A 13,756-nucleotide genomic window follows, 5' to 3' on the forward strand; every position below is an offset into this window, starting at 1 on the left:
CTAAACAATCCCAGCTCCCTCAGCCTCTCCTCATTAGTCGTGTGCTCCAGCCCCCTAATTCTTCTCGTTGCCCTCCACTGGACTCTCTAAATGATGGATGGATGTAGGGTGTTGAAAGTATTGGGGTGGATGGATGGATAGAGGAATATTTCTGAGGGTAGATAGATAGATGGGGGGTGTCTGGGGATCAGGAGGTGGCTGGCTCAGTGGGTGGGCAGCGGATGGATGGACCGGGGGCCTCAGGGCCAGAGGAGTCTGAGTGCAGGGCATGGGCTGTGGTGGCCGTGGATGGATGGATATTGCGATGCACAGGATGGCACTTGGGGGTCACTGGTTGGATTGTGGGGGGCGGTGGGTTGGTTTGGGGGCCAGGGGCTGGATCTTGGCGGGGGGCTGGATGCTGGAGGCAGAGGATGGACCCAGGAGGTTGTTTGGGGTCCAAGGCTGGATTTGGGGGGCCTGATTTGGGGGGGCAGAGGCTGGATCCGGGGGCCGGATGGGGGGTCCGTGGCTGGATCCAGGGGTCCGGATTGGGGGGGGTCCGTGGCTGGAACCGGGGGCCGGATTTGGGGGGGTCCGTGGCTGGATCCAGGGTCCGGATTTGGGGGGGTCCGTGGCTGGAACCGGGGGGCCGGATTTGGGGGGGTCCGTGGCTGGATCCAGGGGTCCGGATTGGGGGGCTCCGTGGCTGGAACCGGGGGGCCGGATTTGGGGGGGTCCATGGCTGGATCCAGGGGTCCGGATTGGGGGGCTCCGTGGCTGGAACCGGGGGTCCGGATTGGGGGGCTCCATGGCTGGAACCGGGGGGCCGGATTGGGGGGGTCCGTGGCTGGAGCCCGGGGGGGCCGGATTGGGGGGGTCCGTGGCTGGATCCAGGGGTCCGGATTGGGGGGCTCCGTGGCTGGAACCGGGGGGGCCGGATTTGGGGGGGTCCATGGCTGGATCCAGGGGTCCGGATTGGGGGGCTCCGTGGCTGGAACCGGGGGTCCGGATTGGGGGGCTCCGTGGCTGGAACCGGGGGGCCGGATTGGGGGGGTCCGTGGCTGGAGCCCGGGGGGGGCCGGATTGGGGGGGTCCGTGGCTGGATCCAGGGGTCCGGATTGGGGGGCTCCGTGGCTGGAACCGGGGGGCCGGATTTGGGGGGGGTCCATGGCTGGATCCAGGGGTCCGGATTGGGGGGCTCCGTGGCTGGAACCGGGGGTCCGGATTGGGGGGCTCCGTGGCTGGAACCGGGGGGCCGGATTGGGGGGGTCCGTGGCTGGAGCCCGGGGGGGCCGGATTGGGGGGGTCCGTAGCTGGAGCCCGGGGGGGTCTCGTCGCCCCCACCCCCGGCTTTGCCGCATTGCTCCGGCCGGCTGCACTCGCAGCTGCAGGGGCGGGGGCGGGCTCAGGGCGGCCCCTGCGCGGCTCCCATTGGCTGCTGCGCCGTGAGTGACAGCGACGGGGGGGTCCGTGGGGGAGGAGAGGCCGAGCGCTCTGCCCGCCGGGGACAGGGTGCGATGGACTCTTGGGTTTGCCCCGGCCCGGCCCGGCCCCGCCCCGCCGTCTAATGTAGCCCCGGGGGGCAGGGCCGGGCTGGCAGGGGCTCCAGGTTGGGAGTGAGGGGCACCGGCAGGGCTGGGGGGCCCAGGGCTGGGCTAGCAGGGGCTGCGGGTCGGGAGTGAGGGGCACCAGCGGGGCTGCGGGGGGCAGGGCCGGGCTAGCAGGGGCTGCGGGTCGGGAGTGAGGGGCACCGGCGGGGCTGGGGGGAGCCCAGGGCCGGGCTAGCAGGGGCTGCGGGTCGGGAGTGAGGGGCACCGGCGGGGCTGCGGGGGGCAGGGTCGGGCTAGCAGGGGCTGCGGGTCGGGAGTGAGGGGCACCAGCGGGGCTGCGGGGGGCAGGGTCGGGCTAGCAGGGGCTGCGGGTCGGGAGTGAGGGGCACCGGCGGGGCTGGGGGGAGCCCAGGGCCGGGCTAGCAGGGTGCTGCGGGTCGGGAGTGAGGGGCACCAGCGGGGCTGCGGGGGGCAGGGTCGGGCTAGCAGGGGCTGCGGGTCGGGAGTGAGGGGCACCGGCAGGGCTGGGGCAGGGGGCTGTGTTCCCATAGCCTATCTCCATGGGGCTGCCTAGCAAAGCCCTTGGAAGGATTTGGGGGTGGTGGGCAGAGTGGGGGTTACAAGCGGTTTCCCAATGGAACTGAACCAACCAGCTGGGAAACCCCAGGGTGAAGGCGCAGCTGGGGAAACCTCCCAGCTTGGAGCACCGGGGGGAAGGGTCCTGGGCCGTGCGGAAGAGCTTCTCCCAGACCCTCCTGTTGCATTGTCCCCTCCCTAACCTGCCCTAGCTCCATCTGCCCCCCCTCCCCCGTCTGCTGAGAGTGAGACCCGTCTTCCCCATCCTGGCCTTCCCTGTCCTGGCCTCGGCGGGTCCCTGGCCAGTTAATCCCAGCGACTCTTTAACTCCCCCCCCCCCGTATCCCTGGGGGGCAGCCAGCCCCTCTCAGCCCAACCCAGGAACCCCCCCCTCGGGAGATTGGCTCCCGGCCCCGCCGTTCTCTGCACCCGGCCCGCTCTGGGCTCGTCTCAGACATGGGGTTCCAGGCATGGCACTCGAATGTCCCGGTTTCCCTTGGCGTGTCGCAGCCGCGTCCCATCGGGGGCTCACGGCGATTGATGGAGCCACCCAGCTCCTCCACCTCCTCTGTCTCCCCCTGCAAGGGGCAGAAATTCTTGGACTTTGCCCTCGCATGTGAGAGTCCCCGGGAGAGGGCGCAGAGGAGCTGTGACGAAGTTGGAATGTTCTTAAAGTTTTCTCTGAATACTGGGTGGGTGCCTCAGTTTCCCCTAGGCCTTTCTTAAGTATTTAGGTGGTGGGATCAGGGGGGTGATTCTCGCAGAGCCTTGGGGTGGAGCGTGATGGTGTCCGCACGCAGAATGGCCGACACCCCGTCTCCTGGCCACGGATGGCCTGGGCCCTCCCCTGCAAGGTGCCGACTAAAGGGGCTGGGGAACAAAGAGATCAGGTGACTCCTGGGCCGGGAAAGGGACAAAGGCCAGAGGAGGGTGGGAGAGTTTCAGTTTGGAGCTGGCTGGAGAAATGGAGGGGGGCCCAGATGGGGCTCTGGCCTCCCTGCCCCCCAAGACAGACCGGACTGAGGGGTCCTGTTCTCTGCACCTACAAGCTCTGTGTCAGACCATGTTCCTGTCGTCTAATAAACCTTCTGTTTTACTGGGTGGCTGAGAGTCCCATCTGACTGCGGAGTTGGGGGGCAGGACCCTCTGGCTTCCCCAGGAGCCCGCCCGGGCAGAAGCGCACAGTGTGGACGGGGATGCTGAATCTCCGAGGTCAGCTCCAGCATGGTGGAAGTTGTGTGAGCTTCTTGTACTGGGTAGAGGAGACTCCCCCAGAGTCCTGCCTGGCTTCGTAGGGAGCAGGCCCAGAGCATCGCCCGGGGACTCCGTGACAACTGGTGGCAGCGGTGGGATGTACTGAACCCCGTGGACGGCGCTTCCTGCAGTAAGTGACTGGGGAACAGTAAAACAAAGGGGGATTGACGGGGACCAGGCGTGCTGAAGGCTCAGAGAGGAGCGGTTTCGGGGGGCGGTTAACCCCTGGGAGTGTGTGACCAGTGAGAAGGACTGTGCAGTAATGGGGTCCCCCTGGGGACTGTGGTGAGCAGTCTCAGGGGCAGAGGAGCCTGCGGCTTGGCCCTGGGAGAGAGAAGGACTTTGGCAATAACAGGGTCCACTGGGGGATTGCAGCGAGCGGTCCCAGGGCTGGAGGAGTCTGCTGCTCGACCCTGGCAAAGAGGGGGTGACCTCGAGAAGGGCTGGCACACGAGGGGTTCTCCCTGGAAACCGTGGGGAGCTGAGAGCACACAGGCCTGTGAGTCCACAACAACTTGGGAAGAGCGGAGTGATGGCCTGTCACCGTCTCCTGAAGAAGGACACCGTAACCCGGTGCAGAAAGAGAGGGTTGAGCGTTGGAAAGTTCACCACAGCACAGTTCATCGTGCAGCTGGAGGAGGATGACCGCTCGAAGGAACAGATTCCTGACCCCAACTGGGGCTATAGCAGGATCTGGGAGCAGCTGGAGCGGGAGCCAGGCACCCCCAAGACTCCTGTCCCCGACCAGACGAGGGTCTTCACGATCGGGTTCCCCATCGGGGGATCGGAGACGGACGGGATTGGAGCTGAGTCTGAGAGAGCAAGAGGACTGTGGGAGACAGCGAGAGCCCGAGAAAGAGCTGCAGAAGCAGCAGCAGCATGAACTGGCGGTGGTGGGGCGGAGAGGCCTAGGGGACCTCCCCGGGGTGAGTGGGGATAGATCCCGGGGGGCCCAGTTCCGCAGGGAACCTCGAGACTAAATTGCTGCCCCTAGTTAAGGGGGGGGTGTGGATGCCCACCTCACTGCCTTTGAGCAGGCTGGAGATTTGAACCAGGGGGACCCTGCGGAAAAGCCCCGGTGTCTAGCTCCCTTGCTGGGTCCCAAGGCCATAGACTCCGTCAGCCAGATGGGTGGGGAGGCGGACAGGCTCCCACTCCTGACCCCAACCTATATGTGTGACGATGTGACTCAGTGGGAGGGGGGACTGTTGACCTGGGGGTGGGAGACCTGAGAGCCTGTCACCTGAGCGGGGGGGGGGGGAGGTGACACCTCTGCCCGGGAATGTGAAGACAGGCTGCAGGAGGGAGCCTGCTGGGGGGGGTTAGTTTCAGTTTGGGGCTGGGTGGAGGAACACAGGGAACCCCAGGCCAGCTCCGCCAGAGGGCTGGAGGCTCTGGGCTCAGGGTGCTCAGTTTACAGGGTGGGCGCGGGGCTGTCCCTCCGGAGAGAGTGCCTTGTTCCCCTGGAGGTGGATGGGAGGAAGGTCAATGGATACTGGGATACGGGCACGGAGGTGACGCTGGCCCGGCCCGAGGTGGTGGCCCCAGATCGGGTGGTGCCCAACACCTACCTGACCCTGACAGGGGTAGGCGGGACCCCATTTAAGGTGCCCGTGGCAAGGGTACACCTGAAATGGGGGGCCAAGGAGGGCCCCAAGGATGTGGGGGTACACCACCATTTGCCCACTGAGGTTTTGATGGGGGGAGACCTAGAGGACTGGCCAAGCAAGCCTCAGACCGCCCTGGTTGTGACGCGTAGCCAGAGCCGGCGAGGGGCACTGCACCCTGACCTCGGGGAGGGTACCACACCGGAGGCGCAGGACCCTACCCTGGTGGGAAGGGAGGGCCGAGGGGCACGGCTCAGAGAGGCGGAGGCCTCAGACCTGGCCACTGAGGGGGAACCGGTCCCCATCCCTTCCCCAGCCGCTGAGTTCCAGGCCGAGTTGAGGAAAGATCCCTCCTTGCGGAAGCTCAGGGACCTGGCCGACCTCGGTGTGGTACGGACCATGAGGAGAGGCTGCCAGGAGAGGTTCCTGTGGGAGAAGGGGTTCCTGTACCAAGAATGGGCTCCCACAAGGGAAGTGGAGTCCTGTGGGATCAGGAGGCAGCTGGGGGTCCCCCAGAAGTATCGCCGCAGGCTCCTGTACCTGGCCCATGACATCCCCCTCGCAGGGCACCAGGGAATCCGGCGCACCCGGCAGAGGTTGCTACAGAACTTTTACTGGCCCGGGGTCTTTACCACGGTCTGGCAGTATTGCCGATCCTGTGACCCCTGTCAGAGGGTGGGGAAGGCCCGGGACAAGGGGAAAGCGGCTTTGAGACCTTTGCCCATCATAGAGGAGCCTTTCCAGAAGGTGGCCATGGACATCGTGGGGCCTCTCAGCAAGACGACCCGGTCGGGGCAGAAATACATTCTGGTGGTGGTAATTTTGCCACCCGCTACCCCGAGGCAGTGCCCTTAGCTTCCATTGAAGCCGACACCGTGGCCGATGCGCTCCTGACCATTTTCAGCCGAGTGGGGTTCCCCAAGGAAGTCTTGACAGACCAAGGCTCCAACTTCATGTCGGCCCTGCTCCGGTGCTTGTGGGAGAAATGTGGGGTCCGGCACGACTGGGCCTCAGCTTATCACCCCCAGTCCAACGGGCTGGTGGAGAGGTTTAACGGGACGCTAAAGATGATGCTGAAAACCTTTATGAACCAGCACCCGCAGGATTGGGACAAGTACTTACCTCACCTGCTGTTCGCGTACAGGGAGGTGCCCCAGGAGTCTGCCGGATTTTCGCCTTTCGAACTGTTATATGAAAGGAGGGTGAGGGGCCCCCTGGACCTGATGAGAGACGAATGGGAGGGGAAGGCCACTCCCGATGGAGAGTCAGTGGTGGAGTATGTCCTGATCTTCCGAGAGAGACTGGCTGAACTCATGGGCCTGGCCAGGGAGAATCTGGCCAGAGCCCAGAAGAAGCAGAAGGTCTGGTATGACCGCACGGCGCGGGCCCGGGCCTACGCCACCGGGGATCCGGTGATGGTTCTCATCCCCGTGAGAAAGAACAAACTACAGGCCGCCTGGGAGGGCCCTTTCAAGGTCGTCAAGCAGCTCAATGAGGTAAACGATGTGGTGGAGCTGTCGAACCGGGCGCACCACCGCCGGATGTACCATGTGAATATGATGAAGCCATATTATGCCAGGGGGAATGTGGTGTTGGCCGTGTGTGGACAGTGGGAAGAGCAGGGAGATGACCCTTTAGTAGATCTATTCCCTGGGACCAGAGCTGGTTCCCCCCTGGAAACAATTCCCCTCTCGGATCAGCTAACCCCTGCCCAGCAAGCTGAGGTCAGGGGGGTGCTGCATCCGTACCGACAGCTGTTTTCCAACCAGCCTGGACGCACTAATCTGACTGTCCACCGGGTGCAGACAGGGTCGCACCCGCCGATAAGATGCTCCCCCTTCCGAGTCACAGGGAAAACTGCTCAGGACCTGGAAAGAGAGGTCCGGGACATGCTGGCTTTGGGGGTGATCCAGCCATCGGCCAGCCCTTGGGCCTCGCCGGTGGTGCTGGTCCCCAAAAAGGACGGGTCGGTCCGGTTCTGTGTGGACTATCGGAAGCTCAAGGCCATCACTGTATCTGATGCCTACCCCATGCCCAGGCCGGACGAGCTCCTAGGCAAGCTGGGAGGAGCTCGGTACCTCACCACCATGGACCTTACAAAGGGCTACTGGCAAGTGCCGCTGGATGCAGAGGCCCGGCTGAAATCGGCCTTTATCACCCCTCTGGGGCTCTACGAGTTCCTGACCCTGCCTTTCGGCCTCAAGGGAGCGCCGGCCACCTTCCAGCGCCTAGTGGACCAGCTCCTGAGGGGGATGGAGAGTTTTGCCGTGGCGTATATTGATGACATCTGTGTCTTTAGCCAGACCCGGGAGGACCACGTGTCCCAGGTTAGACAAGTGCTGGACCGACTCCAGGGGGCTGGTCTGACGGTAAAAGCGGAGAAGTGCAAGGTGGGGATGGCTGAAGTATCTTACCTTGGCCATCGGGTGGGGAGCGGCCGCCTAAAGCCGGAACCAGCCAAGGTGGAGGTGATCAGAGACTGGCCCGCTCCCCACACCAAAAAGCAGGTCCAAGCCTTTATTGGGATGGCAGGATACTACCGAAGATTTGTGCCCCACTTTAGCACCATAGCCACCCCCATCACCGAGCTATGCAAGAAGGGGAAGCCAGACAAGGTGGTCTGGACCCAGCAGTGCCAGGAGGCTTTCTGGGCGCTGAAGGAGGCTCTGGTCAGTGGCCCAGTTCTGGCGAACCCAGACTTTGACAAGCCCTTTGTGGTGTTCACCGACGCCTCAGACACGGGACTGGGGGCGGTGTTAATGCAGGAGGATGGAAAGGGGGAGAGACACCCCATCGTGTACCTGAGCAAGAAGTTGCTACCCTGGGAGCGACACTATGCGGCCATCGAGAAGGAGTGCCTGGCCATGGTGTGGGCCCTCAAGAAACTAGAGCCCTATCTCTTCGGGCGGCACTTCACCATGTACACCGACCACTCTCCCCTGACCTGGCTGCACCAGATGAAAGGAGCCAACGCCAAGCTCCTGAGATGGAGCCTGCTCCTGCAGGATTACGACATGGACGTGGTCCACGTGAAGGGAAGTGCCAACCTGATAGCGGATGCGCTGTCCCGGAGAGGGGTCACCGGTCACAGTGACCCCGCTCAGTTCAGTCTCGAAGGGGGGAGAGATGTGACGATGTGACTCAGCAGGGAGGGGGGAGTGTTGACCTGGGAATGTGCCCTGGGGATGGGAGACCTGAGAGCCTGTCACCTGAGCCAGGAGGGGGAGGGGGAGGTGACACCTCTGCCCGGGAATGTGGACAGAGGCTGCAGGAGGGAGCCTGCTGGGGGGGTTTAGTTTCAGTTTGGGGCTGGGTGGAGGAACGCAGGGAACCCCAGGGCTGGGGTCTAAGCTCCCTGCTCCCCCAGAAGGACTTGACTGAGGGGTCCTGGGGGTACCCACAAGCTCTGTTTTGGACAGTGTCGCTATTGTCCGATAAACCTCCCGTTTTCCTGGCTGGCGGAGAGTCCCGGTGAATCCCAGGAAGAGGGGTGCAGGGCCCGGACTCCCCCACGCTCCATGACCCCCAGGCTGGGTGTGGAGTGGAAGTGGGGTCCCTGGGGTCCCCAGAAGCGGCGGGGGGGGCAGGGGTGGATGGAGCAAGAGGGGGAATGTGCCGGAGCCGGCAGGCGTCTATCACAGAACACCTGGCAAGGGCGGTAAGAATGGCTCAGGGGTCGGAGGAATCCAGCTCCCCCAAGACTGGCTCTACTGAGCCCCAGACCTAACCTAGGGGGTGCCGGAGCTGGGGGGCTCGGTGAGGGGTGCTCTCCCCGGCAGGCAGGGCTGGGTGCTGGGGGGCGCCGTGCTGGGGGGCAGGGTGGGGGCTGGTCACATTTAGGGAATGAATGTGCCATATTTCCAGTGGGAGGAAAAATTCATACCCTGACGTTCCGAGGTCACTAAAAGAAAAGATCCCTTGGCCCCACTCTAGTGGGTCAGAGCAAGGGGGTCTGGGAGCCAGGACTCCTGGGTTCTCTCCCTGGCTCAGGGCGGGGGGAGAGTGGGGGCTAGTGGGTCAGAGCAGGTGGGGGCTGGGAGCCAGGTCTCCTGGGTTCTCTCCCTGGCTTGGGGCAGGGGGGAGTGGGGGCTAGTGGGTCAGAGCAGGTGGGGGCTGGGAGCCAGGACTCCTGGGTTCTCTCCCTGGCTTGGGGCAGGGAGTGGGGTCTAGTGGTTAGAGCGACACATCACCCCCCCAATCCTGCAGTCCATGGGCCCATTGCTCTGCTGGGATTCAATCCCTTCTCCCTTTTTCCCAGGGCAGGATTGGCCCCCGCAGCCCCCTGTGTGCTGCCCTCCCCGGAGCAGGCGCGTTCAGCTGCCCTGGTAGTTCCCAGCAGCTGCTCTCAATGCGCGAATGAGCCACCCAGACACCGAGCAACCAGCGGGGGAGCGAGGGGCACCAGCAGGGCTGGGGGGCAGGGCTGGGCTGGCAGGGGCTGCGGGTCGGGAGTGAGGGGCACCGGCAGGGCTGGGGGGCAGGGCTGGGCTGGCAGGGGCTGCGGGTCGGGAGTGAGGGGCACTGGCAGAGCTGGGGGGGCAGGGCTGGGCTGGCAGGGGCTGTGGGTCGGGAGTGAGGGGCACCGGCCGAGCTGCAGGATGGATGAATATAGGAGTTGTTGGGTGGTGGGATTTACAGGGCGTCACGGATCCACCAGCTCTAGTCTCTGCCCTGGCCTGGAGCCAGTCTCCCAGGAGTGACCCCTTTAGCAGGCTGGGAAGGCCCCACATAGTTGCACCGGGGCAGTGTGACGAAGTGGGACTGTTCTTAATGTTTCCTCTGAATAGTGTGGGGGTGCCTCAGTTTCCCCTTGGCAGTTCTTAAGTATCTAGGGGGCGGGATAGGGGTGTATGGTTGTTGCAGAGCCCTAGAGGGCAGGTGTGTGCAGGGGTCTGGACACAGAGAATGGCCGACACCCTGTTTCCTGGCCACTGATGGCCTGGGCCCTTCCCCCTGCCAGGTGAGAGCTAAAGGGCTGGAGAACAAAGGAATCCGGTGACCTCCTGGCCCGGGAAAGGGACAAAGCCCAGAGCAGGGGGGGCTGGAGGGAGTTTCAGTTTGGGGCTGGCTGGGGACATGGAGTGAAGGGCAGACGGGGTTGTCTGGCTCACTGCCCCCCAAAATGGGCCCGGCTGAGGGGTCCTGTTCTCTGCACCTACAAGCTCTGTGTTAGACCCTGTTCCTGTCGTCTAATAAACCTTCTGTTTCCCCGGTTGGCTGAGAGTCCCGTCTGACTGCGGAGTTGGGGGGCAGGACCCTCTGGCCCCCCCAGGACCCCGCCTGAGCGGACTCGCTGTGGGAAGCGCCCGGAGGGGCAGGGGAGGCTGGAGGCTCCGGGGTCAGACCCAGGAAGGGGGAAGCCGGGGGAGCTGTGTGTCCTGCAGACAGGCTGCTCCCCGAGAGGAGACTCCCCCAGAGTCCTGCCCGGCTTCGTGGGGAGCAGGTCAGAGCATCGCCCGGGGACCCCGTGACAGGGAGGCCCGTGGGTCTTCGGCACCAGTGCTCCCTGTCCCTCTCTGGAGCGAATCCAGCCCAGCCAGCCCCCCATGGGAGGCTGATCCAGGCCACCTGGCTCGAGGGTCCCACCATATTAGGGAAGTGGGGGGAAGGGAAGGTCCAAGCCCAGCCCGGTCTGGTGAGTGTCTGGCCACGCAGCAGGGAGCCCCATGTTCCATGTCCCCCACAGGCTGCCCCCTCATGTTCGTTTCCATGGTGGGTGGGTGGTTGAAGGTGCCGTTGGGTTGGGGGGCGGGCGGGTGGGTTAAGGCGCCGTTGGGGGTGGGGGATGGGCGGGCGGGTGGGTGGGAGAAGGTGCTGTTGGGTTGGGGGGTGGGTTGGCAGGTGTGTGGGAGAAGGTGACGTTGGGTTGGAGGGAGGTGGGGGGATGAAGGTGCCGTTGGGTTGGGGGGCGGGCGGGCGGGGGGTGAAGGCGCCGTTGGGGGGGGGTGAAGGCACTGTTGGGTTGGGGGTGGGCGGGCGGGGGGGGTGAAGGGGCCGTTGGGGTGGGGGGGTGAAGGCGCCGTTGGGTTGGGGGTGGGCGGGTTGGGGGGAGAAGGCACTGTTGGGTTGGGGGGTGGGCAGGCGGGGGGGGTGAAGGCGCCGTTGGGTTGGGGGGTGGGCAGGTTGGGAGGAGAAGGCACTGTTGGGTTAGGGGGTGGGGCGGGTGGGTGGGTGAAGGGGCCGTTGGGTGGGCGGAGGGGTGGGGGGGTGAAGGCACCGTTGGGTTGGGGGTGGGCGGGCGGGGGGGGTGAAGGGGCCGTTGGGTGGACGGAGGGGTGGGGGGGGTGAAGGCGCCGTTGGGTTGGGGTGTGGGCGGGCGGGGGGGTGAAGGCGCCGTTGGGTTGGGGGGGTGGGCGGGAGGGCGGGGGGGTGAAGGCGCCATTGGGTGGGCGGGGGGGGTGAACGTGCCGTTGGGTTGGGGGGCGCGGGGGGGTCTCAGAATGAGGTCCCACTAGGTGGGTGAGTGCTCATGGGGATGGACGGATGTGGGTGCCAGAAGGGGTCCCCCGATTGTGACCCACACCCTGTGACACTCCTGCCCGTGTGACGCCCCCAGGTGCCCCCAGAGCGGTGGGGGGGCTTGGTGCTGCCCAGCTCTGACCAGGGCCCCCCCCACACCTGACCGGCCCGGCCTTGTCCATGGATTGGCCCCTTGGCCGTGCTCTGCCCCGCCGGCCGCGGCTGCTAGGGGGGACCCGGCTTCGGAGGATGGAGACCCCGGCACGGAGCAGACGCTGAGGCAGGTGAGTGAGGGAGGAGGGTGTGATGGCTGGGGGAGGGCGCCCCCCCCCGCCCAGCCCCCCCGCCGTGCCCCCCCCCCAGCCCCAACCCCCCCCAGCGCCGTGCCCCCCCAGCCCCCCCGCCCCCCGCCGTGCCCCCCCCCCAGCCCCCACCCCCTCAGCGCCGTGCCCCCCCCACCAGCCCCCCGCCATCCCCCCCCCCAGCCCCCACCCCCTCAGCGCCGTGCCCCCCCCAGCCCCCCGCCCCCGCCGTGCCCCCCCCAGCCCCCACCCCCTCAGCGCCGTGCCCCCCTCAGCGCTGTGCCCCCCCAGCCCCCCGCCCCCACCGTGCCCCCCCAGCCCCCACTCCCTCAGCGCCGTGCCCCCCCGCCCCCCACCCGTGCCCCCCCCCAGCCCCCACCCCCTCAGCGCTGTGCCCCCCACCCAGCCCCCTGCCCCCACCGTGCCCCCCCCAGCCCCCACCCCCTCAGCGCCGTGCCCCCACCCAGCCCACCCAGCGCCAAGCCCTGACTGCCCGGGGAGAGCACCCCCCGCCCAGCCCCCCACACCACGGCGCCTCCTGGTGCCGGCACAGACTCACTGCTCCCCCGCCAGCTTCTCCGTCCCCTCACTCCTTCCTCTGCTCTGTGCAGGGTTCCCCGTCCGCCACCTCCCGCGGCCCCAGCGCCAGGCCCACCTCCCCCCCGCCCGCCGGCCGCCCCCGGGGCGCCGCCCGCAGCCATGGGCGACCTGGCGAACAGCGCGGTGGATTTCTACCCCAAGAGCCAGCGGCGGGAGCTGGACCATGCGGGTGGCCTGGGCTGCACCGTGCCCGAGCTGCGGGGCCTCATGGAGCTGCGCGGGGCCGAGGCCTTGCAGAAGATCCGGGACGGCTACACCGACGTGAGCGGGCTCTGCCGTCGCCTCACGACCTCCCCGACCGAAGGTACCGGCTCCTCCGTCCGCGGCCTGGGGGGCGGGGGGAGAGAGAACCCAGGAGTCCGGGCTCCCAGCCTGTCACGGGGTCCCCGGGCGATGCTCTGACCTGCTCCCCACGAAGCCGGGCCGGACTCTGGGGGAGTCTCCTCTCGGGGAGCAGCCTGTCTGCAGGACACACAGCTCACCCGGCTCCACCTTCCTGGGTCTGACCCCGGAGCCTCCAGCCTCCCCTGCCCCTCCGTGCGCTTCCCCCAGCGAGTCCGCTCAGGCGGGTTCCTGGGGAAGCCAGAGGGTCCTGCCCCCCAACTCCGCAGTCAGACGTGACTCTCAGCCAGCCGGGTTAAACAGAAGGTTTATTAGACGACAGGAACAGGGTCTAACACAGAGCTTGTAGGTGCAGAGAACGGGACCCCTTAGCTGGGTCCATTTTGGGGGGCAATGAGCCAGACAACCCCGTCTGCACTTCACTCCATGTCCCAGCCAGCCCCCAACTGAAAAACTCTCTCCCGCCCCCCCCAGGCTTTGTCCCTTTCCGGGCCAGGAGGTCACCGGATCCCTTTGTTCTCCAGCCCTTCAGCTCTCACCTTGCAGGGGGAAGGGCCCAGGACATCAGTGGCCAGGAAACAGGGTGTCGGCCATTCTCTGTGTCCAGACCCCTGCACACACCTTCCCTCTAGGGCTCTGCAATGATCATACACCCTTACCCCACCCCCTAGAGACTTAAGAACTGCCTAGGGGAAACTGAGGCATCCCCAGAATATTCAGAGGAAACATCAAGAACAGTCCCACTTCGTCACACAGACCCCCCCACTCTGACCCACCAGAGCCCACTCCCCACCCAGACGGAGCTGGGGCGGGGGGGGTCAGAGCTGGCAGGGGGCCGGGGCAGGGCCAGGGCTGGGCGGCTGGCTGGCTGGGGATGGACTGGGGGGAGGGGGGGATGAGGGGAGGCGGAGCTGACTGGGGGGGGTTGGCGGGGGGGCTGCAGACGGAGCTGGGGCGGGGGGGGGTCGGAGCTGGCAGGGGGGCCGGGGCAGGGCCGGGGCCGGGCGGCTGGCTGGCTGGGGATGGACTGGGGGGGGGGGGGGCTGAGGGGAGGCAGAGCTGACTGGGGGGGCTGGCTGGGAGG

At 66.3% G+C, this 13,756-nt stretch overlaps 1 protein-coding gene across 7 annotated transcripts in view; it reads left to right on the forward strand.

Moving 5' to 3' along the window:
• The first annotated feature begins 12,337 nt into the window (after positions 1 to 12,337).
• The window catches only part of ATP2B3 (ATPase plasma membrane Ca2+ transporting 3), a 46,486-nt gene continuing 45,067 nt past the window's right edge, over positions 12,338 to 13,756 (forward strand). For 4 of the 7 annotated variants that reach the window (XM_075122329.1, XM_075122328.1, XM_075122325.1 and 1 more), the window contains exon 1: positions 12,338 to 12,634. In XM_075122329.1, the coding sequence (XP_074978430.1) occupies positions 12,430 to 12,634 (205 nt within the window). In that variant the 5' untranslated portion in view covers positions 12,338 to 12,429. The remainder of the gene's footprint in view (positions 12,635 to 13,756) is intronic. The other 3 variants (XM_075122323.1, XM_075122327.1, XM_075122326.1) reach the window with 3 other exon arrangements.

This window comes from Caretta caretta, chromosome 23, assembly GCF_965140235.1.
Source record: "Caretta caretta isolate rCarCar2 chromosome 23, rCarCar1.hap1, whole genome shotgun sequence".
Lineage (NCBI taxonomy): Eukaryota > Metazoa > Chordata > Testudines > Cheloniidae > Caretta > Caretta caretta.